General features: G+C 36.8%; 1 protein-coding gene across 1 annotated transcript in view; it reads left to right on the forward strand.

Moving 5' to 3' along the window:
- The first annotated feature begins 348 nt into the window (after window positions 1-348).
- The window catches only part of LOC141517703 (vomeromodulin-like), a 51,320-nt gene continuing 27,835 nt past the window's right edge, over window positions 349-23,833 (forward strand). The window contains exons 1-4 of the mRNA XM_074228999.1: window positions 349-405; window positions 804-856; window positions 18,265-18,367; window positions 23,134-23,596. Of these exons, the coding sequence (XP_074085100.1) occupies window positions 18,284-18,367; window positions 23,134-23,596 (547 nt within the window). The 5' untranslated portion in view covers window positions 349-405; window positions 804-856; window positions 18,265-18,283. The remainder of the gene's footprint in view (window positions 406-803; window positions 857-18,264; window positions 18,368-23,133; window positions 23,597-23,833) is intronic.

Raw genomic sequence — 23,833 nt, forward strand, 5'->3', positions numbered from 1 at the left:
ATCTTGTTTGTATATAATTATTTACAGATTGTTTTTCCCATTGCTCCTTGAAAGTAGGAGCTGATTTTTGCCTCTCTTTGTATCCCTAGCATTTAGCAAAATATCTGATTCACAGTAAGTACTAAATAAATTTTTGTTAATTAAGTCAACATGAAAGGCTTAGATAAGTCAGTCTGTGATATTAATCATAGTCAAAATATTACAGTCTCTATATTTTATGCTTATTAATCTTTACAATTATTATTAGTTATATTTGTAAATAAATTGTATTTATTAATAATAATATTTACTTAATTTTTTTATTTTGTCCATTCATGGTTCAGTGTCTGGTATATTATTTTGCCTGATGACATCACCAAATACTGAGTTAGCCACATACACTTCCCTGGAAAGGATTCTGCCAAGGTTAGTAAACTTATTCATTGTAACTTATTCAATGTAACCAATGGCTATACATATGGATGTGGTGCTAGCTGATGGATAACCTTTATTTTCTTGGTGTTAATTGTATGGTCAAAAGTACTGCAAGCAGAAGACAATTGATCCATACTTTGTTGCATCTCGGTTTCAGAGACTGCATTGAGTGCACAATCATCTGCAAACAGAAGGTCATGCACCAACAATCCCTTCACTTTGGTCTTGGCTTGTTTCCTTTTCAAGTCGAAGAATTTACCAGCAGTGTGGTAGCTGATCTTGAGGCCATTTTCATCCTCAGTGAAGGCATTTGATAATATGACTGAAAACATCATGCTAAAAAACATGGGAGCTGAGTTCTCTTGTAACAAGAACTGTTTGTCTTTCAGGTCTATTGAATGTTGTGTTGTCTATGATTGTATACACATTCCACAAACTGATGGTAAGTGAAATCTTCTTTGAAGAAGTTTTTATACATTTTTTTTGTGTGTGCTTAGACCTCAGGGTGAGACCTCCACCTGCTGTGGTAATCAGGTCAGGGTTGGATAAGCAAACATCTTTTAAGTTACCTTTTCTAGTCTCTTTATCATATCAAGAATGAACAGTGTGGTCCTTAAAAGACTGCTCAGACACCTAGGGGGCTGCCAATTCCCACTGCTACTTCCAGTGGAAAGAAAATCCTATGGCCTGGGCTGCCTCGTTACTTGTCTGTTGCAAGACTTTGAGATAGGAATAGTAAACTAATGTGGATAATATCTTTTGATACATGCATAAAATGGATTTAAATGAGATATAGTTGCATGAAGTCATCATCCTCATTCTTTCTTCCGAAGTCATCATGATCCAGTGGCAAGACAGAGTCAAGACAACTGGTGGTAGTTTTAGATGCAGTGGATGACCTTGACATCTTTGATGTCTAACCAAGTTCTAAGCAACTGTTTTAACTGCTTTCATGGCTATTGGAACATGGCTATTGTTCTCATCTGCTCATTCTACCAGTGGAAGACTTTACATGTTTGGGGTAGATAGACATCTTTCCAATTACCCTCAATCTGGTTTAGCCATCTTCTAAAAAAGTTTACCAGGATTTGACCACTGTGCAAGCTACAGATACTTGGAACCATAGGTGATAGTGAGGTGACTCAAGTGGACATCAAAGGTGAAAAACAGTCCTGAAAAGAACTCAACAGCCCTCCAACCAGAGGTATTAGTCACTATAGAGCTTAGGAGGATGAAATGAAATATATAGCAAAATATCAAGCAATAGGCTGAGGTGGGTCAACCTGCAAAGGGTGGACAGACCCCAAACCCTATAATTGATATAATTGTGGGTGGATATATCTTCTCTTCAAATGGGTACATGTAGGACTTTGTGCCTTCTTTTTAACATGATTGCAGCTATCATTATTATTTTAAACTCATTATGTCCAAAACAGCACTCTAACTTTCCCCTCTTTAAACTTTATCACATAATTTATAATTTCAAACTTTTGCCTCTCCTTCACCCCCAGATTGAATTACCTTGGTCCCATGGAGGATCAAAACACATACTCAGAAGATGACAAAGCCCCAAGAAAAATAGGAATTTTCTCAGGCTTATGAAAGAGCTCAAAAAAGATTTTTAAAATAAAGTAAGGGAGGTAGAGGAAAAATTGGCAAGAGAAATGAGAGCATTGTGAGAAAAACATGAAAACCAAGTCAGCAGCTTGGTCAAGGAGATAAAAAAAATACCAAAGAAAACAACATGTTAAAAACATGTCAAATGGAAAAAGCAATACAAAAAGTTAATGAGGGGGAGAATGCCTTAAAAAGCAGAATTGGTTAAATGGAAAAGGAGCTAAGAAAGTTTCCTGAAAAAAACAACTCCTTCAAGTGTATAATGGAGCTAAGGGAAGCTAATGACTTCGTGAAGAATCAAAAAAACAATAAAACAAAACCAAAAAAATGGAAAACTAGAAGTAAACATGAATTATCTCATGGGAAAAACAACTAACCTGGAAAAGATCCAGGAGAGACAATTTAAAAATTACTGGGCCTAGAAAAGATCTTGACTTCATTTTTAAAGAATTTCTACAGGAAAATTGCCCTGATATCCTAGAAGCAAAGGGTAAAATAGAAATTAGGGGAATCCACCAATCTCTTCCTGAAAGAGATCTGAAAAAAAAACCTCCCAGAAATATTATAGCCAAATTCCAGAACTCCCAAGTCAAGGAGAAAATATTACAAGAAGCCAGAAAGAAACAATTCAAATATAATGGCACTGCAGTCAGGATTACACAGATCTTAGCAGCATCTACATTAAAGGCTTGTAAGGCCTAGAATATGATATGAAGGCAAAAGAGCTTGGAATGCAACCTAGAATCAATTACCCAACCAAACTGGACATCCTATTCTAAGGGGGGGGGGAATGAGCATTCAATGAAATGGGAGAATTTCAGAGTTTCCTAATGAATATTTCAGAGCTGAACAAAAATTCTGATCTCCAAGTATAGGTCTCAGGCAAAGAATAGAGAGGGTGGATGAGAAAGGTAAATTATGAGGAATTTAATGATGTTGAACTGCTAGTATGCCTGCATTGGAAAATGATATTATAACTCATATGAAACCATCTCAACTGATAGAGCAGTTAGAAGGAGCATATTTAGACAAGGCATAGGAGAGAGCTGAATATGAAAATATAATATATTATAAAGATGAAGTCAATGGGTGAAAAAGGAATGGACTGGGGAAAAAAGTAAAGGAGAGGTAGAATGGGCTAAGACATTTCATGTAAGAGTCAATAAACAGCTTTTGTTATAGAATGGATGGGGGGAAGGTGAGGGGGGATGAGTGAGCCTTCACTCTCATCAGTAATGACTCAGAGAGGAAACAACGTACACACTTAATAGGATATAGAAATCTATCTTACCCTAGAGAGACAAAAAGGAGAGGAAGGGAATTGGAAAAGGGGAGGAGGGTATTGGTGATAGAGGAGAGGGTTCACTTTTTTGTTTTTTGCAAGGTGGTGGGACTGGGTGACCTGCTCAGGACTATAGGACTGGATGGTTTTGGGGTGTTGAGCTGATATTTGGTTCTGGTCCTCCTGTCCACAGAGCTGGTGCTCTGTCCTCTGTGCCATTCAGCTGCCCTCTAACACACTTTTGAGGAGGGACAAAGTGAAAGGAGAGAGAGAGAGAGAAAATAGAATAAATGGGAGTGGGGAGGAATGGTTGGAGGGAGATACAGTTAGCAATAGCAGCTGTAGGAAAAAAAATACGGAAGCAACTTCTCTGATGGACTAATGTTAAAGAGACAGAACTGATGGTAGCTCAACACAGATTGAAGTACAATTTGTCTCTTTTTTCTCACTTCATTTTTCATGAGGTTCTTCTATTTTTGTGGGAGGAGGGGGATAATGTTTACTCTTTATTATTTTAGTGTTTTGCAAATAAATTTAAAAAATAAAAAAAGCAAAAAAAGAATGAAAGACAAACATTATTATTACTATGATAGTCAACTAAATGGTTTCTTTACCTCGTCTCTCTCCTCTTTAATATATCCTCTATACAATTGCCAAAAATAGTATATAAGTAAAGGTTTATGTCACTGCTATGATCAAACGTTTTCAGCAGTTCCCTATTATCTCCAAGATGAAATGGCCATTTTTTAGCCTTATATCTAGGGACCTTTATAGTTCTGTGAGGAATATGGGGGTGTTTGGGTTCCACTAGAATGTCAAGGGAGATTGTTAGTTTACATAGCAAAGATGGGTCTGCCTGTATTGGTCCTATGGGCAGGTATATGAGTGTAAGACAAAAGATTTAGCCTCAACCTGATCAAAAATGGAGATTAGATCAGGTCTGCCCCACTTAGTTCTGAGTTAGCCTAAGGTCTGTGTCCTTCTCTTTTGCGAATGATCAAGGAAGTAGCTGTTCTTGCTCATTAGTGTAATGTATCGATTAGAAAGTGACTCCAGCCAATGACTGGCACGAAGGAGAAGGACTTTAAAAGTGCATATAAGACCTACCATTCCCCTTAAGAAAGAGGTGGTCCTTCTTTGAAAAGATGTAGTAATGGCTCTGCTCTGACCACATAGCTGAAAAGTTCTGCACTCCTGCCCCTCACTCTATTTTTTTAAATTAACCCATTTCTGAACTAGAGTTTTGGGAAGCATTCTGAGGGTTTTAAAAGAGGGGTATTAGTGTTACATGCTGACAAAATTTGTACAGAATGAGAGGAATTAAATAACCTTAGATTGTTAAATTGGTTTGGGATTTTAAACTCTATTGAAACACCTTTGATTTAAAGGAAAGTAGTATTGTGTGACTAAGAAGAAAAATATATAATTGTTATCAGGGATTTCTTTTGGGAAAAAGAAAACACAGAAGGGTATTTATGGAGAGGGTTCATTAATTCTCTTTTATCAAACTAAACTATTGGGAAGTTGTGTAGCTGATAGCAAACTAAATGAACTGAGATTTCATCTAATGATTTGGACTTTTTCCATGGGATTAACCATGGCATAAATAGGAATTTCATTGGGGTTTTCTTAAATTAATTTATCCTTAAAATTTTTTCTTTAATTTATTTACACATTACTAAAATATTCTTATTTAATAATAAACATAATGCTCCCTCTCCCAAAAAAAATAAAAAACCTCATGAGAAATAAAGTAAAAGAAAGAGAAAAAAATGTGTTTCAGTCTGTGATCTGATAGCATCAGCTCTGTCTCAGGTGGATCACATTCTTTATCATAGTCCATCATAGAAGTTACTTCCATATTTTTTCCATAGTTGCTGCTGCTGATTATACTTCTCTCCATCCATTCAGCCCTATTACCATCTATTATATTTTCTCTCTCCTTTCACTCTGCCCCTCTTCAAAAATGTACTATGGGGCAGCTGAATAGTGCAGCAGACAGAGCACTGGCCCTGGGGCCAAGAAGCCTCAAGTCTACATCCCCCCCCCCCCCCCCAAGAGACCCAGCAACCACCCAGCCCCATGGTCCTGGATAGGCCACTCAATCCCACCACCTTGCAAAAAGTGAAAAAGAAAATGTGTTATATCTGACTATGCTCTCCTATGATTTATCCTCTCCTCTACCACCCACATCCCCCCCTCTCGTCCCCTGTCCCCTTTCTCTCCTTTTTCATCTAGACGTCTATACCCTATTGAGGGTGTATGCTGTTTCCTCTCTGAGCCATTTCTGATGAGAATGAAGGTTCCTTCATTCCCCCTCACCTTTTCCCCACTTCCATGCTATTGTAAAAGCTACATGAAATATCTTAGCCTATTCTATCTCTTTTTTCTCTTATTCCCAGTACATTTCCCTTTCACCCACTGACTCCATTTTTACAATATATTATACCTTCAGATTCAGCTCTCTGCTGTGCCTCATTTATAAGAGCTCCTTCTACCTGCTTCATTAAATGAAAAGGTTCATATGAGTATTATCAGTATCATCTTTCCATGCAGAAATATACACAGTTCATCATCATTAAGTCCCTCATAATTTACCCTTCTCATCCTCCCTCTTTATGATTCACCTGAGTCCCATACTTGAAAATCAAACTTTCTGTTCAGCTCTGGTCATTTCAACAGGAATATTTGAAATTCCCCTGTTTCACTGAAAGTCCATTTTTTCCCTTGGAAGAAGATGCCTAGTTTTGCTGGGTAGTTGATTCTTATTTGCATTCCAAGCTCTTTGTCTTCCGGAATATTATATTCTAAGTCCTACAAGCCTTTAATGTGGATGCTGCTAAATTCTTTGTGATCCTGACTGCAGCTTCATGATATTTGAATTGTGTCCTTCTGGCTGCTTGTAATATTTTCTCTTTGACTTGGGAGTTCTGGAACTTGTCTATAATATTCCTGGGAATTGTTTTTTTTTTGCATCTCTTTATGGCTGAGATTGGTAGATTCTGTCAATTTTGTATTACCCTCTGTTTTTAAGATATTAGGGCAATTTTCCTATAGGAAATTCTTTTAAAATGAGGTCAAGGCTCTTTTCCTGATCATGACTTTCAAATAGCCCAATATTTTTCAAATTATCTTTCTTGGATCTGTTTTGCAGATCAGTAGTTTTTCAATAAGATATTTCACATTTTCTTCTAGTTTTTCATTCTTTTGGTATTGAATTATTGTGTCTTGATTCCTCACAAAGTCATTGGCTTCCTTTAGCTCCATTCTACATCTGAAGGATTTGTTTTCCTCAGAGAACTTTCTTATCTCCTTTTCCATCTGGCCAGTTATGCTTTTTAAAGCATTCTTCTCCTCAATAACTTTTTGAACTGTTTTATCCATTTGACCTAAACTGGTTTTTAACATATTATTTTCTTCAGCAGTTTTTTGGATCTGCTTGACTAAGCTTCTAACTTCATTTTCATGTTTTCCTTGCATCTCTCTCATTTCTTTTTTCCAATTTTTCTTCTATCTCCCTTACTAATCTTTTTTTAGCTCTGTCATAGCCTGAGCCCAACTTTTGTATTTCTTGGAGTCTTTAGATGCAAAAGCTTGGACTTTTTCATCTGCAGATTGTGTATTTTGGTCCTCCATGGGACCAAAGTCTGTGGTCAGGTTCCTTTTTTTGTTTAATCATTTCCACAGTCTTTGCCTGGTTTGGGGGTATTTCCTGAGCTTTTGAGTATTATTGGGACACCTACACACACACACACACACACACACACACACACACACACACACACTGACCTCAGTATGTGAGGATCTAACTGCTCCTGACCACAAATGTACCCCTCTGCCCCAGGGCTGTGAGGGGGGCTCCCTGCTCTATGTGGGGCTCAGACTAGGACTAGAGCCCGTATATGGTTAAATCTCCAGAGTTCTGTCCCAGGGATAGAGGACAGACCTCAGCAGTCTCCTTCCACTCCCTTGCCTTCCATAGGCTGAGTGCTCAGGGAACAGCTGCTGGGAGGCTCCTGTTGGGCTTCCTGTGGACCTGCTTCTGTTTCCTGGGATCTGGGCTGTGCTGAGGGCCACAGCTGCACTGAGGAAGGCCACACTGGTCTGGGCTTTGTGCTCACTCTGGCAGAGGTCTCCTTGATGATCTTCCAAGTTGTGCTTGGTTCTGCCTGGGGTGCAAGTCAGGAAAACTGCTTCTGCTGCTGGGAGCCAATGCTCCAGATCTTCCTGGGGCTGTTCCCAGGAGGCTGAAGTTTCTTTTCTCTGGTGCTGCTGCCCTCTCCAACCCCATAGAATAGAGCCTTCCCACTGTTTTCCATGTTACCTTGGACTGGAGAATTGCTTCACTGGATCTTTTTGTGGGTTCTGTCTTAAAAATTTAGAGTCATAATTTTAAGGTTTTTGAAATATTTTGGAGAGAGCACCTAAGAGAGGCTGAACGCCTGCTGCCATCTTGGCTCTGCCTTACATAAGATCTTCATTGGGGTTTTAAATGTATCATATGTATGAGATTGGATTCTTGGAGGATCTGTTTAATTTTAAAGAAGTCAAGAATGAGGGCCTTCTCTGATGGTAACTGAAGGATGACTAAAGAAATAGCAATTGTGTGGTCCCACTGTAAAGTGATCTATTGATGAGTAAGATGTGTTTATCAGTTATGTGATATATTTTTGTGACTGCAGAGAGATTATGTTTACAATTATTTGGGTTTCCCTTGTGAGCATATAAACTATTTGAATATTGTAATGTTAAAAACTGAAATTAATATGTTTGCTTTGAAGGGTTAATAAGGGAAATACCAAATAATATGACCTCTTCTGGGATAGATCTTTGGGCTCATGCATAGTGTAATAATGGAAAGATTGTTTTGTATAATCTAGTAATTCATATGGTATTCTTACTGCTGTTTTGTTATATTGGAACCAATAAAACATGACAGAAAATTCAAGGTCATCTTGTTCTAATAGTTTGAAAGAATTCTGAAAGTAATGATTTGTATGTTAAGGATGGCTAGTAGTTAAACAAGTTTATGTATAGAAATTTTCCTCTCTCTCTCTCTCTCTCTCTCTCTCTCTCTCTCTCTCTCTCTATATATATATATATATATATATATATATACATATATACATATATATAAACTGAGACTATTTTTGAGATATATATGTATATATTTAAAAACTTGATTGTTTGCTTTGAAGTAAAAGCACCTATATTATATGAGAAAGTTAAACACAAGAAAGATAATTTGAGATCTTTCTGTGACAATATTTCACTGATTGTTATGTGAGAATTTAGGAGATTATAGACAATCTCCTAGCCAAAGGAGTTGTTCAGTTATTGTATAATATAACAGGCTAGAAGGAGGGGTCTCTAGTCAAGGGGAATTTGATATGCCATCTTTTTATATGGATAGAACAGATATGATTTCAGACAAAGGGATGTGAGTCTAGAGATCAGAGGCCTAGAACAAGAGGTAGGAGATGAGGTATGTAGGGTCAGCTATAGTTAGAATTCCTGGTTTAGCATGGACCCAGGAAGGACACTCAGAGCTTTAGGTAGGGTATTCATTAATTGGGACCCTATTAAGACTATAATTGGAATTTAGTGAATTGGACTCACTTGAATTTCTAATTAGATAAAATTACCATTTTAAGATCAATGGAATTTTAATCAATTTTCTCTTCTTTGTCTGATGCCAGGATGGTCAGCAAAAAAGGAGTATTACTGGGTCATTGTGTTTTTGGATTCAAGTAAGCCAATAGGCTAAAGAATTCAGGTGAAAGGGATAAACAGTTGGAGGGGTGACTTTTTAATGTGGCCTGAGGTTGAATCCTTTCTAACTTGACTTCCCCAAATGTGACATTTGGATAATGTCTCACCTGATGAAATAAATCTGGCCTATTAGACATTTGACTACCCACATGACCTTTGCCTGGACACTGACATTAAAAATTTATATCTATGAAGGGATTTTCCTTTGATATCCTGGATCTTTATAGTAAGATACCTTAAACAAACCAGATAAAGAAGTTTCAGGTCAATTGGATTTAATAACATGAAAGGTTAGGTGTATGACTCTAACATCTGCTGTCAGCTACATATTTAGATAGGAATTAAGATTACTTAATTTTTATGTTAGAGGGACTATTTAAGTAAAAAGAATGAGAAATTTTTAGAATAATTGCAGTTTCAAGGTCTGACTTAAGGAAAGGAAATGTTGGATCCCCAGGGAGAAACTGACTATTTATATTCCTGGAGCAAGATTGAGGGACTGGGTTATTTTACTACCATCACTCCCAATTCTCCACCTGGTATATTTTGAGACTCTATAACATTATTCTACTGAGGAAAGTCAGTTAGCTTTTTATTAAAAATCATTTTTATTGACATGTTGATTTTACGTTATCTTATCTAGGGAGAATCTTATCTCTGATTTAGAGAATGGAATATTAGTAATGATGGAAGGAAAATAAATCAGATAAGTACAACAGGAAAAGAAAATATATGGTATATTTGGGAATATTTTGGGAAGAAAAAAGTTTATTTTGGTTAAGGATGTATGAATCTTTATTGTCATGAGAGCAAAAGGTTAAAACTGTTTTTATTTTTAAACCTATTCTGGGTGCGCTTTGTACTAAGATGATTGTTAAATATATGTTACAAACTTTAGTTAATGTGGCAAATTCTCAGTGAATTCACTCATACAGTGAAACAGTTATGGAAGTTTATTGTGTTAAAGTGAAATAGATATGTCAACATAACAGTGAGTAAGGCAAAATGTAAATTGTAATAGGCTCCAGAACCTTATTGTCTTTTGAAGAAAATATGTGCTTTGGTCTGAGTAAAATGATAAGCAGTTTCTTCACTAGAAGAAAAGGTCTCAACAATTCACCTGAACTGGAGAGGACCTTTTGAAACAGATTTGGAAGATATAGAAGGACATCAGATGTCTCCAGGGGAGAAGAGAAGAGAGGTGTAAAGACACTGGACCAGTTCATCTCCGCCATCTCTTACCTATGTGTACGCTGTTTAGTCAGGGGATCTGCCCCTTTTGTTACCTGTAACTTCCCCTTGATTCTGTGAGTGTGATGCCCCTACTTATGTCCCTCTACTATGGAAAGAAGAAGAGGCAGGGTGAAGATGTTCTCTGTTGAGAGAAAAGGAGGTCAAGATTATTGGGTGGCATGATTATATCCTACATGAGTCTGTATATCCTATTCAGGAAGAGTTCTATCTCTGATTTAGAGAATGGGGTATCAGTAATGATGGGAGGAAAATCCAGCTGACAGAAGTCATTGCCCAGTCTTTTGGTGTGGCTAATTATTGGACTTGCAGTGGTCAACAGCAGTTTGAGAACTGGCCTTGGGTGCCAGTCCCCCTCAGTCTGACAGTTCCTGGTCAGAGGTACACTGTGGCACAAGATTCTGGTCCAGAGGAGAGAAACACTAGTGGCATGTGACTGAGCTTGTTCAGGGTGACAATTGTTTATACCATTTTGGATAGGATATTTTCTTGGGGAGTGGTAAATGGCTGTGGACTTATGTCTGGAAACATGGTACACACATTCTGGACTATACAACTTACAGAGATAGGTGGTCTGAGAGCTCATATGAGATGTAATGATGGTCCCTGGATCCCTTGTCAGGATTCATTAAGGTAAAGAAAATTGTGATTACCACTGTATATACCTATCTGCCAAGGATTGGTCAGGGAATTAGTTATCAGTCATCCAGACTTATGGTCCTGCTATGTGGGCCACAATGGGAGTTAGGGCTATGGAACCCCAATGTATATCTTGATTAGATTCCAAGCTGTAGTGGAAACAATTATCAATTAGACAGCTAGGACCCTGGACATACTGGCTGATTAAGCCATGCATATAAGAGAGACCAGATTGATAATTGGATTATCTGTTAGTTGGAGAAGGAGGAGTTTGTGGTAAATTGAATCTATCAAGTTGCTGCCTAAAGATAGATGACAATAGGCAAGTAGTAAAAGAAATAAGCAGGGTCATCAGAAATGAACAAATCTGGAAAATAGGATAGGTCCATGTCTCTGATAATGAGGAAGTAAAAATCTTGATAGAAAAAAGTCAATAATCATGAAGGATTGTAATTCAAGATAGCAATTACTAATAAGATGTGAAACCCAAATTCTTATTAAGAAATAAAATGGGGGAATTATAAGTAATATGGGGGTGTTTGGGTTCCACAAGAATGTAAAGGGAGATTATTACTTTACATTACAAAAACTGGGGTCTGCCTATATTGGTACCTATGGGCAGGTATGTGAGTGTAAGACAAAAGATTTAGCCTCAACTTGATCAAAAATGAAGATTAGATCAGGTCTGCCCCACTTAGTTCTGAGTTAGCCTAGGGTTTGCATCCTTCTCTTTTGAGAATGCTCAAAGAGGTAGCTGTTCTTGCACATTAGTATAATGAGCAAGGTGAGAAAAATGTATGAGGGTGAATGTATCTATTAGATTATTACTCCAGCCAATGATTGGCACAAAGGGGAAGGACTGTCAAAGTGCATATAAGACCTAGCATTTCCAGATTTCAGTGCTCCTCTCCCCTTAAGAGAATACCTTTGCAAAGATGTATTAATAAAAGACCATTTTAATGACTCTAGACTAAGTATTCACAAGCCATTTATAATAATTTCCAACTTTTTTTAGACTACCAAAGCCCACCATCTCGGCTCACTCTCTCCAGTTCCACTGTCACAGACAGATTGTATTCCCAGGGAGAAACTATTTATATTTTTGTAGCAAGCTTGAGGAACTGGGAGATTCTAATATCATCACACTTAATCCTCCATCTGTATACTCTGAGACTCTATAACATTACTCTATTGAGCAAATTCAGTTAGCTTTTTGTTAAAATTCATTTTTATTGATATATTGGTTTTAAATTATTTAAATTTTTAAATTTAAATTTAAATTTTTCTTGGTTTCTCAGTTCCTCTCCTAGAGTCATTCCATATAACAAAAGAATGTTGTTCAATTGTCTCAGTCATGTCCAACTTTCTGTGACCTCATTTGAAGTTTCCTTGGTAGAAATACTACAGTAGTTTGCCATTTCCTTTTCTAGCTCATTATACTGATGAGGAAATTGAGGCAGAGTTAAGTCACATGGATAGTAAGTGTCTTAGGCCAGATTTAAACTCATGAAGTTGATTCTTCCTGACTCCAAGCCTAGAATCTGTTCACTGTGTGCCACCTAACTAGCTGCCAGCATAACAAATAATCTTTTTTGTTATTTTTTATTTACTATTTTATTTTTGTCCAGCTACATGTAAAAGCAATTTTTGACATTTGATTTTAAAACCTTGAATCCCAAATTCTTTCCATTCCTCTAACTTATCCCCACTGAGAAAACAAGCAATTTGACATATTATAAATGTGTAGTCATGCAAAACATTTCTATAAGTCATGTTGTGAAAGAAAATATAGAATCCCCACAAAAAATAAACCTCAAAGAAATTAAAGTAAAAAATGTATGCTTCAATCTGTATTCAGAAAAGAACAGCTCTGTCTCAGAAGATGGATAGCAGTCCTTCATAATTGTTTTGGATCACAGAATTGAGGAGAAAAACTGTCATTCACAGCTGACTGACCTAGAATATTACTGTTACCTTGTACATAGTGTATTTTATTTTACAATACATTTACAAAAATTTGTAAATTTTTTCCAGGTTTTTCTGAGAACATCCTCCTCATCATTTCTTATAGTAGAATAGAATTCCATCATAATCAACTACCACAGTTTGTTGTCATTCCCCATCTGATGGGTATCCCTTCAATTTCCAATTCCTTGCAACTAGAAAAGAGCAGCAATAAATATCCTTGAACATATAAGTCTATTTCCTTTTTATTTTTCATCTCTTTAGGAATACAGACCTAATGGTGGCATTGCTAAGTCACATACATATCATTCTATTGGCCTTTGTGCACAGTATCAAATTGCTCAACAGAATGATTGAATCAATTGACAACTCCACAAACTGCATTAATGTCTTATTTTCTCTATATTCTCTCCAATATTTATCATTTTTCTCTTCTGTCCTATTAGCTATTCTAAGAAGTATAATATAGTATCTTGGAACTGTTTTAATTTGCATTTCTCCAATCAATGATCAGTTGGAAAAATTTTCAATATGGCTATAGATAGATTTGACAATGTCATCTAGAAACTCTTCATGTCTTTTGATTCTTTACAATTGGGAAATGGCTATTTTTTTTTATAAATTTGACTTAATTCTCTAAATGTTTGAAAAAAATGAGGCATTTATCAGAGAAAATTGCTTCAAAATTTTCTTAACAGTCACTATTGTTAATTGTATTTTCCTCCATCCTCTCCCCTTCTGTTTTTCTATTCTCTTTTCCCTTTTACCCTGTGCCTCCTCAAAAGTAGTTTGCTTCTGACTACTCCCTCCCCCAATTTACCCTTCTTTCCATCACTCCTTTTTCCTCCCTTATCCACTTCTCCTACTTTGCTATATGGTAAGAAAGACTCATATATCCAATTGTATATGCTATTCCCACTTTAAGCCTCTTCCATTCTATTGTAAAAACTCTTTCTTGCCTCTTTTATATGAGATAATTTACCCTAATCTACTTCCCCTTTTACTTTTCCCGGGACATTCCTCTCTCATCCCTTTATTTTATTTTTTTAAATATCATTTCATATTCAACTTATATCTGTGCCCTCAGACTATATAAACATCTTATAACTGCCCTAGTAAGAAAATTTGTATGAGTTACCGGTATAATTCCCATGTAAGAATATAAATAGTTCAATATTATTAAGTCCCTTATGTTTTCCCTTTTCTGCTTCCTTCTTATACTTCCATTGAATTTCATATTTGAAGATTAAATTTTCTGTTCAGATCGGGTCATTTCATCAGGAAATTTTGAAAGTTCCCATTTCATTGAATATCCATCTTTTCCCCTGAAAGAGTATGCTTGATTTTTCAAGAGTCAATTCTTGATTCTAATTCAAATCCTTTTGTCATCTATAATATCATATTATAAGTCCTGTGATCCTTTAAAGTAGAAGCTGCTAAATTCTGTATAATCCTGACTGTGACACCATGATACTTGAATTGTTTCTTTCTGGATCTTTGCAAAATTGTCTCTGATCTGGAGCTCTGGAATTTGATTCTTTCAATTTCTATTTTACCCTCTTGTACTAGAATATCAGGGTAATTTCATAAAATGTAATTCTTGATTTTTCTTTGATCATGACTTTCAGGTAGTCCAATAAATTTTAGATTAGCTCTTCTGGATCTATTTTCAAGGTCAGTTGTTTCTCCATGAAGATATTTAACATTTTCTTTTATGGGTTTTTTTTCACTTTATGTTATTGCTTCTTTGAATCTCTAACTCTTAGTATAGTACCTGGTACAGAGTAAGTGCTTTATCAAAGTTTGTTGACTGACTGACTGACAAGGTCTTAAGAACTGCTCTAACAATATATGATGACAATATGTGGGGTCCTACCCAAACCCTCTCCAGGGTCTTTGTCAATACCAGTGAGTTCATGAATTAACAAATACTTTGATGATTCTGACACATTTAGGCTGTCATAAATATGTGGATGTGGATCACCCCATTATTAGCTCTGGTGAAAAGCTGAGTTTGAATGAAGTCTGTACTGAATAATTCCACCATCAAAAGTCCAGTATTATCCCTATACTCACTGTGCTGAGAGACACAGCAGCCATGACTTTGAGGGCTGGCACTCACGGAGCTTGACAATGACTTCCTCAAAGAACACTCCCAGACATGAATCCAAAAGATCAAATCACTTAGCAATGAGGAACAAGTAGCCCCTTGTATGTAAGGCCCCATACATAACTTTCATAATATTAGATAACATGAACCAGATGACTTTCAGCTCAATGGATTCCTGCTTCCCTCTACTGTTTGATACTGACAAAGAACAGAAAGGCAGGAATATTAACCTCAGTCATAAAGGACATCCTATTTCTTCTTTGGAAACTGGGCTCAGTCCCTTCCATGCCCTGTGACCCATCTACTGTTCTTAAACTAGTCACTGTTCCAATTAGAAGAAAGAAACTAGATATTTGGTCCTAGGGTGATATCCATTTAACACAAGGACAGTTATTAAAAAATAGAAGATTCAGATCCTTAACCACATTATATCTATTCAGAACCAAATAAGCAGGCTGACAAATTTGTTCACAGTGTTGACATTTGTTAAGAGTTTGCTATTTTGACTAAATATTTTATTATTGTATGACTTGACTCTGACACTAACTTGCTATATGACCTAAGGTGAAACACTTCCCAACTTTGGGCCTCAGTTTCCTCCTTTGTAAAGCAATAAATTTTAACTAGATGATCCCTAAGGTCCTTTGTATCTCTGGTATGCATAGTGCAGTAGTATTTATTTAGAAAGAAGAATACAACTTGAACAGTTGTTCTACCATTTACTACTATGTGACCTTGAGAATATAATTTATCTAAGTTTAGGATCTCAAGTCCTAAGTGAGGGGTTTAGGTGCTCAACCCTAAATAAAAATAAGTTCAGCCGAAGAAAAATAAGAGAAACAAGTGTATTGAACTTTAAATAGCACTGATTTGGGAGTCAGGAAAATCCTACACATACATGAGAGGCACTATGGTGTAGTGAGCAAAATCTTGACTTTGTAGTCAGATAAACATAGTGAGACCAAGTCTTGCCTTTGGCTTGTAATGTTTGGTTGACTCTAGGCAAGTGATCTAAACTTCCCCCTTGCACATTGGTGCTCTAGTAGATTCTCTAAAATTCAGTTGTAAAAGAAGGAAAATGAAGGTAGACAAAAATCCTTCACCTGGAAATTCTCTAAAACAAGGAAATTTGATCCCTTCCCTTATCTTACACTGACTACTTGGGTGACCTTTTAGCAAGTCACTCCCTGCTCTCTGAAGTCTTACTTTTCCTACCTAAAATGAAGGTATGGGAGGAGTCACCAAGCATTTGCAAAGCTTTGTGATATCATAATTTATGAAGTCCCATTTTTTTGTGGTTGGTTATCTAGTGGTTAGAGCATCATTCTGACCAGAAAAGGGCCAGAAAAGGGCAGAAAATGTGGAAATATTCTATGCCCACTGATCATGAGAACAAAGAGGTGAATGTGGACTGGTTCATTGCAGCCTAATTCTACTACAGAAAATATAACTTGTTCGAATTAAAGTGAACCATCTTCATATGTAAAATTGTCTTCATCTTTTTAGTCCCTTGATATATTTTTTCTTTCTCATTCCTTGACCATGGCAATGGTACTTCTAGGCTTGAATTCTTAGAGAATCTAAAGCTTCAACTTTGCACTAGTTTTTGTGACTGATTAAGTAGCCTGATGGTGCAGTGGATAGAGTACTGTCATACATTTCTAATATTGAAGCATTAGATCCCTCTCCAATCTCCAAGAAAAACAAGACTCCAAACCATCAGGGATTGTTTTTTACTTTTTTTGTCATATATAATGACCTAAGCCCTGACCCCCAGGGAAACGTTACACATTCTGTCTTCTTTATCATTGAAATTTTAGTAACACTACTCTGTGGTGCGAAAATGCCTGGGAAGTCTTTCCATGTTGTCTTGAGGGACAAAGCTAAGGGAAAACAAACCTTAGCTTAAATGATGAACTTCTGAATTGGGGGAATAGAAGAATCTGTCTCTTTAATATTATGATATTTTTCAATATAATTTTTCCTTTGTCATTCCATGTATTTTATTTAATGCACTTAAAAATATGATTTTTGAGAAGTCCACAGACTTTATTAGTCTACCAGATAGGTCCATGCCATAAAAAAAGGGCTAAGAACTCCATTCTTAGAAGGTAAGAGTCCAGGAGTATTCTCTAAACAAAGATCCAATATAGACAGTGATGCCAAAGAGTGGAGTTCAAGTCCACTCCTCTGATCTAAATTGATTATCAAACTAGCTTGAAGCTTTCCTATTTATTATCTGTCACATTCAAGGTCAGACCATAAAAATATGATGGGGTGGGTAGCCAACCTCAAGAGCCCCATCCCATTTTCCTTGTGGGTATCTCTCAGGGGTCAAGGACAAGGGTCAAGGATAGGGGTCAAGAACTGTATAGGGAAACTGCCTGCTTCCCTTTACAGTATTGAACACTTGGACACTTTGCATCTTTCCCTATATAAGCCCTTTTTCTTCTCCCTCCCACTTTTGCCCTTTATACTCATCTTTATAAATATTCAGGACCACCTTAGCATCTTGGAAGGTTAGGACATTAGATACCATCTAACTCAATTAGCCCTCCATTTATCGTTAAGGGAATTGAGGACCAGAAAGATAAAATACTTTTCCAATGTCTTATAGAAAGCCAGTGGCAGAGCAGGGACTCAATCCCCAATAACCTTGTGTAATTCCATCTTCTGTGTCAACCATGAAGTGGGCAATTTGTTTGAGGCCCCTGTTATATGTACCATCCTTATACTCATTCTTCAAGATGCCCTCTGGTGACCCAAGGCTCACACTAGGGAGCTAACCCTCTCCTGGCTTATCTTCATTGACCAGTGACCAGACTCTTAACTTTTCTTTATTAACTTATAGAAACTTGTAGAATGTTAGATGCATAGTGAATACTTAGTACATTGAAATTGACCTGATTCCATTAAATGGCCTTTTTAGGGGTCCAATCAACCAAATAAGACAATAATTCTTGATATTCTCTCAATTAATTTCCACCATCAGATGTCAAACAATCTGAAGGTCTAGGAGAGAACATGACTCTCTCTAAGGTGGTCGACAGCAAAAGTGCCAACTCCCCCCTCCTTCTGGAGGACATGGTGGAAGCCACATGGCCAAAAATTACATCATTGTGGATTGTTGATGTTGGAGGATGTCTCAGGTCCGCCTCTCATGTCATCCCTTATCAGGATGGTTGGATCACACTTCTTTCTTTGTTTACTCCAGGGTAGGTGCAGAGTATAAAATGGGGTTGCTTCTTCTCAACCAACAGCTCATCAGAGGAAGGGGAAGAAGTCACTTCTCAAGAATCTCTTTCCACCTGACCAAGGTAAGAAATCTTTGCTAGGTAAGTGGTAAGCTAGATTACAGAAACAGGGAATACTAGGGGCATAAAATATCAATTAATAGCTTGGTTAATAGTTATTTTGAATTGTCTTGAGGAATGGATACTTATTTCATGTTGTTTTGAATAATAATAATAAACTCTCATGTCTTTAGAAATCTTTAATGAACAACAATCCTGAGAGGTTGGTAATATGAACATTTTCAGTTCAAGGATACTTAAATTTAGCAAGGAGAAGGGAGTTGCCCAGATCAGATAGGAGGTGTCAAAACTGGGACTCAAACTCAGTGGACTTGGGCTATTACATGTCTATTATCATCTGTCTTCTGAAAATGCTTGGATTTTAAGCTCATGGGTATCAAAATTCTTTTTCTTTTCACAGAATCTTGATAAAAGAATATCAGAATAGAAAGAGACTTTAGAACATAGAGCAAAGAAACTTAGATTTGGAAGGAACCTGAGAAAAACAGCAGAACAAACATTCTTCACTTTGTAGAATGAGGGAATGCAGGCTCAAAAAGAGGGAGTGACTAGCCCTTAGTCTCACAAAACAAATCAGTAGTAGAACAGTAGTAGAACCAGAATTAGAAACCATATCTCTTGATTCCCAGTCCAGGCAATTTTCTATTCGGGTTCACTTTTCAAATAGTGTTCTGAGTCGCAAAATGAATACATTTTGTTTTTGTTGTTGTTTAATTGTTTTGGTAGTGTCCAACTCTTTGTGACCCCAATGGGGTTTTTTGGCAAAGATACTAGAGTGCCATTTTCTACTCCAGCTCATTTTACAGATGAGAAAACTGAGGCAAACAGGTTAAATGAGTTACCCGGAGTCACATTTCTTTGAATGCAGAATGAGGCATCTTCCTGACTTTCAGATCCAGTTCTCTATCCACCACACCATCAAGCTACTTAATCAGTCACAAAAACTAGCATAAAGTTGAAGCTTTAGATTCTCTAAGAATTCAAGCCTAGAAGTACCATTGCCATGGTCAAGGAATGAGAAAGAAAAAATATATCAAGGGACTAAAAAGATGAAGACAATTTTACATATGAAGATGGTTCACTTTAATTCGAACAAGTTATGTTTTCTGTAGTAGAATTAGGCTGCAATGAACCAGTCCACATTCACCTCTTTGTTCTCATGATCAGTGGGCATAGAATATTTCCACATTTTCTGCCCTTTTCTGGCCCTTTTCTGGTCAGAATGATGCTCTAACCATTAGATAACCAACCACAAAAAAATGGGACTTCATAAATTATGAGATCACAAAGCTTTGCAAATGCTTGGTGACTCTTCCCATACCTTCATTTTAGGTAGGAAAAGTAAGACCTCAGAGAGCAGGGAGTGACTTGCTAAAAGGTCACCCAAGTAGTCAGTGTAAGATAAGGGAAGGGATCAAATTTCCTTGTTTTAGAGAATTTCCAGGTGAAGGATTTTTGTCTACCTTCATTTTCCTTCCTTTACAATTGAGTTTTAGAGAATCTACTAGAGCACCAATGTGCAAGGGGGAAGTTTAGATCACTTGCCTAGAGTCAACCAAACATTACAAGCCAAAGGCAAGACTTGGTCTCACTATGTTTATCTGACTACAAAGTCAAGATTTTGCTCACTACACCATAGTGCCTCTCATGTATGTGCAGGATTTTCCTGACTCCCAAATCAGTGCTATTTAAAGTTCAATACATTTGTTTCTCTTATTTTTCTTCTGCTGAACTTACTTTTATTTAGGGTTGAGCACCTAAACCCCTTGCTTAGGACCTGAGATCCTAAACTTAGATAAATCATATTCTCAAGGTCACATAGTAGTAAATGGTAGAACAACTGTTCAAGTTATATTCTTTCTTTCTAAATAAATACCTACTGCACTATGCATACCAGAGATACAAAGGACCTTAAGGATCATCTAGTTAAAATTTATTGATTTACAAAGGAGGAAACTGAGGCCCAAAGTTGGGAAGTGCTTCACCTTAGGTCATATAGCAAGTTAGTGTCAGAGTCAAGTTATACAATAATAAAATATTTAGTCAAATTAGCAAAAATCTCATCAAATGTCAAATTTGTCAGCCTGCCTATTTGGTCCTGAATAGACATAACCTGTCAAAGATCTGAATCTGCCACCTCTTTAAAATAACTGTCCTTGTGTTAAATGGATATCACCCTAGGAGCAAATACCCTGCATAACAAAGTAGAGGAAGGATTGCATTGTGAGTCAGAGAATCAGAGTTCAAATCTGACACAGTTGTACCACTAATCTGTCTGTGTGATCTTGGACAAATCAGTTCTTTATATTGCAACTCATATTTCTGAACTGTAAAATGGTGGGGCATAGTTTTTAACACTGATAAATGCCATAGTTTTTAACACTGATATCCTTTTTTATTAATTTATTTAACAAATATTTAATAAGCATATGTCATTGTGCTAAAAATTGGAAGGTTCCTCTCAGACCAAAATTCTATGGTCCAAAATTCCTCCCAGCTCTGATGTTACTATTCTGTTTGGATCAAGCAGTCTGAGTTTTTTTTTTTTGTTTTATTAAAGATTTTATTTATTTTGAGTTTTACTATTTTTCCCCCAATCTTACTTCCCTCCCCCACCCCCTCAGAAAGCAATTTGTCAGTCTACTTTTTTTCCATATTGTACATTGATCCAAATTGAGTATGATGCTAAGCCATTCCCCAATTGATTTCCAATTCTTTGCCACCACAAACAGGACTGCTACGAAGATTTTTGTACAAGTGATGTTTTTACCCTTTTTCATCATCTCTTCAGGATATAGACCCAGTAGTGGTATTGCTGGATCAAAGGGTATGCACGTTTTTGTTGCCCTTTGCGTGTAGTTCCAAATTTCTTTCCAGAAAAGTTGGATGAGTTCACAGCTCCACCAACAGTGTAATAGTATCCCAGATTTCCCACAGCCCTTCCAACAATGATCATTATCCTTTCTGGTCATATTGGCCAGTCTGAGAGGTGTGAGGTGGTGCCTCAGAGAAGTTTTAATTTGCATTTCTCTCATCATTAATGATTTAGAGCAATTTTCCATATGACTATGGGTTGCTTTTATCTCATCTGTAAATTGCCTTTGCATATCCTTTGACCATTTGTCTAGCAGTCTGAGTTTTAAGTTCTTGTTCAATTCTGACATCTTGTATTCTATTTTCTTTTTTGTTGTTTTCTGTTGTTTTTATAGAAGGCAAATTGCTCAAGGTCACTCAGCTAAATATTAAGTGTTTGAGGCCAAATTTGAACTCAGGTCTTCCTGACTCCAGGGTCTGTGATTTATCTATTGTACCACCTAGCTGCTCTTTGTATTCTGTCTTCTAGGGATGCATCCTCCTTTGATGTTCTTCAGTGTCTTAGTATTCTGTTTAGTTATAACACTGTTCTAGAATCACTTCCAAATTTTATATTCTCTTTTCTGTTTTTTAAAGTCCATTCCAGTTCTGATTTCCAAGTTCTTTGCTCTAATATTAGTTTTACCTCTAATGTCCAATTATTCTTCCAGATCCCATTTTCTAGCCAGAGAATTTCTGGGATCAGAAGGACTGAGAGCAAATTCTGCCCAAGATAGAATGTCTGGAAAATGTGTTTGACCAGACACAATCTCCATTAAGAAAAAGAACTGATCTCTCTCAGAAGAGAGATGTCTGGCCAGCTAGCAGAGTAGTATCCTACTGCAGTTTGGAGCAAGTCCAGCCCATTTCACAGACACTGCTGAGCTTTTTGCCTAAGAATAAGTCAACAGAACAAGTTCCCTTACAGACCTCCAATCCATATCCCATTGACCTTTGGGGGATTTCCTCTCAAGCTATGAGATGAAACAAGATATGTTATATGCAAAAAAATCCAGGATCAAATAAAGCATTTCACAATCTAATAATAATAATAATAATAACAATACAACCACCACCACCACAACAACAACTAGCACTTAGTCCCTGAAGTTTACAAGTACTTTCCAGATATTATCACTTTTTATTCACAATCCTGGGAAATAGATGCTATCATTTTCCCCATATTATAGATGAGGAAACTGAGATAGACACTAACTGATTTGTCCAGTTAATAAGTGTCCAAGGTTGAATTTGAACTCAAGTCTTCTAACCTCCAAGTCCTCTGCTATATTCGTTGAATCACCTAACTTCCTGAGAAGAACAAAGGTAATTGTTAACTGAAGGATAAGAGAAATTTTCATGCAATAAATAATATTTGAACTGGTTCTTGGAATCATAAATTTAGAGTTTACAGAAACTTGAGAAGTCATCTGATCTAAACTTTTCATTTTAGATATGTGATATCTGAGGTCTGGAGAGGCTAAATGATGTCCCAAGGGGACGCAAGTATTAAGCAACAGAACTAGGATTTGTACTCAAGTCTTCTGACTCCAAGTATATCATCCTATTCGCTATTTCAGTTTTGAAGGATAATATATTTCAGCAGGGGATGAGGAAAAATATGGTAGGGACAGACTCTACATAAAGAATAGAGCTAGTAAAAATATGTAGAAGTGGAGAAGGCTAAAGTATTTTCAGAAAATGCCTAGGGGTCCAGTTTGCCTGGAGCCTAGAATATAAGGAGGAACTAGTGGAGGAAAAGTCCAAAAAAGTATGTTGGGAACAGATTATAGAGGCATTTGAATGCCAGCCAGGGAAATCTGGGCATTTTTGTTTTGGTAGGAAATGGAGAATAATTGTATGCTTCTAAGCAGAGAAGGATCATGATAAATATTTAAAGGGAATGTCTTTTGCAGGGTTCCAGATCAAGATCAAAGATGTCAGTACTCTGGGCCTTTGTTGCCCTCCTATCCATCCATATTGGAGGTCATGAGGGTGTTTCAGGCAACCTACTGGGTGATATTTTACCATTGCCATTGGACTCATTAGTATCATCAACAGGGTCACTGCCATCACTGTCATTATCATCATCGTCATCATTGCCATCATTGTCATCATTGACATCAGTGCCATCATTGCCATCATTGCCATCATTTACATCATTGCCCCCATTGCCATCATTGCCATCATTGTCATCATTGCCATCGCTTTCAAAATCTCTCTCAAAACATCTACTCTTGAACAAATTGAAAGATCCATTAGAAAAAATACTTAGAAATCCATCTTCTCCTAAAAGAACATCTAGCAAAACTGAAACAAATGGACAGCAATGTAATGTTTCATCATGGTTTTTCGTCTTTCAGAAGTACATGGATGATTGTAAGTTGAAAAGTGTAAAGCATTTCTTCGGGGGATTTCATTATATTGGGTAGAGTAGATTGTTCCCAGTCATTTATCTAAGGTCTCACTAACTCCAAGAAGGCATTAATTTACTGGGGACTCCTACATTAATGAAGCACCTGCTGTATGTAGAACACTGTTAGGGTGAATGCAAAGTTTAGTTAAGATGTGAATCCCCAACTTCATGGACCTCAAAACACAGGAAGGGAAATTTTA

This window comes from Macrotis lagotis, chromosome 1 (assembly GCF_037893015.1).
Source record: "Macrotis lagotis isolate mMagLag1 chromosome 1, bilby.v1.9.chrom.fasta, whole genome shotgun sequence".
In the NCBI taxonomy this organism is placed as follows: Eukaryota; Metazoa; Chordata; class Mammalia; order Peramelemorphia; family Peramelidae; genus Macrotis; species Macrotis lagotis.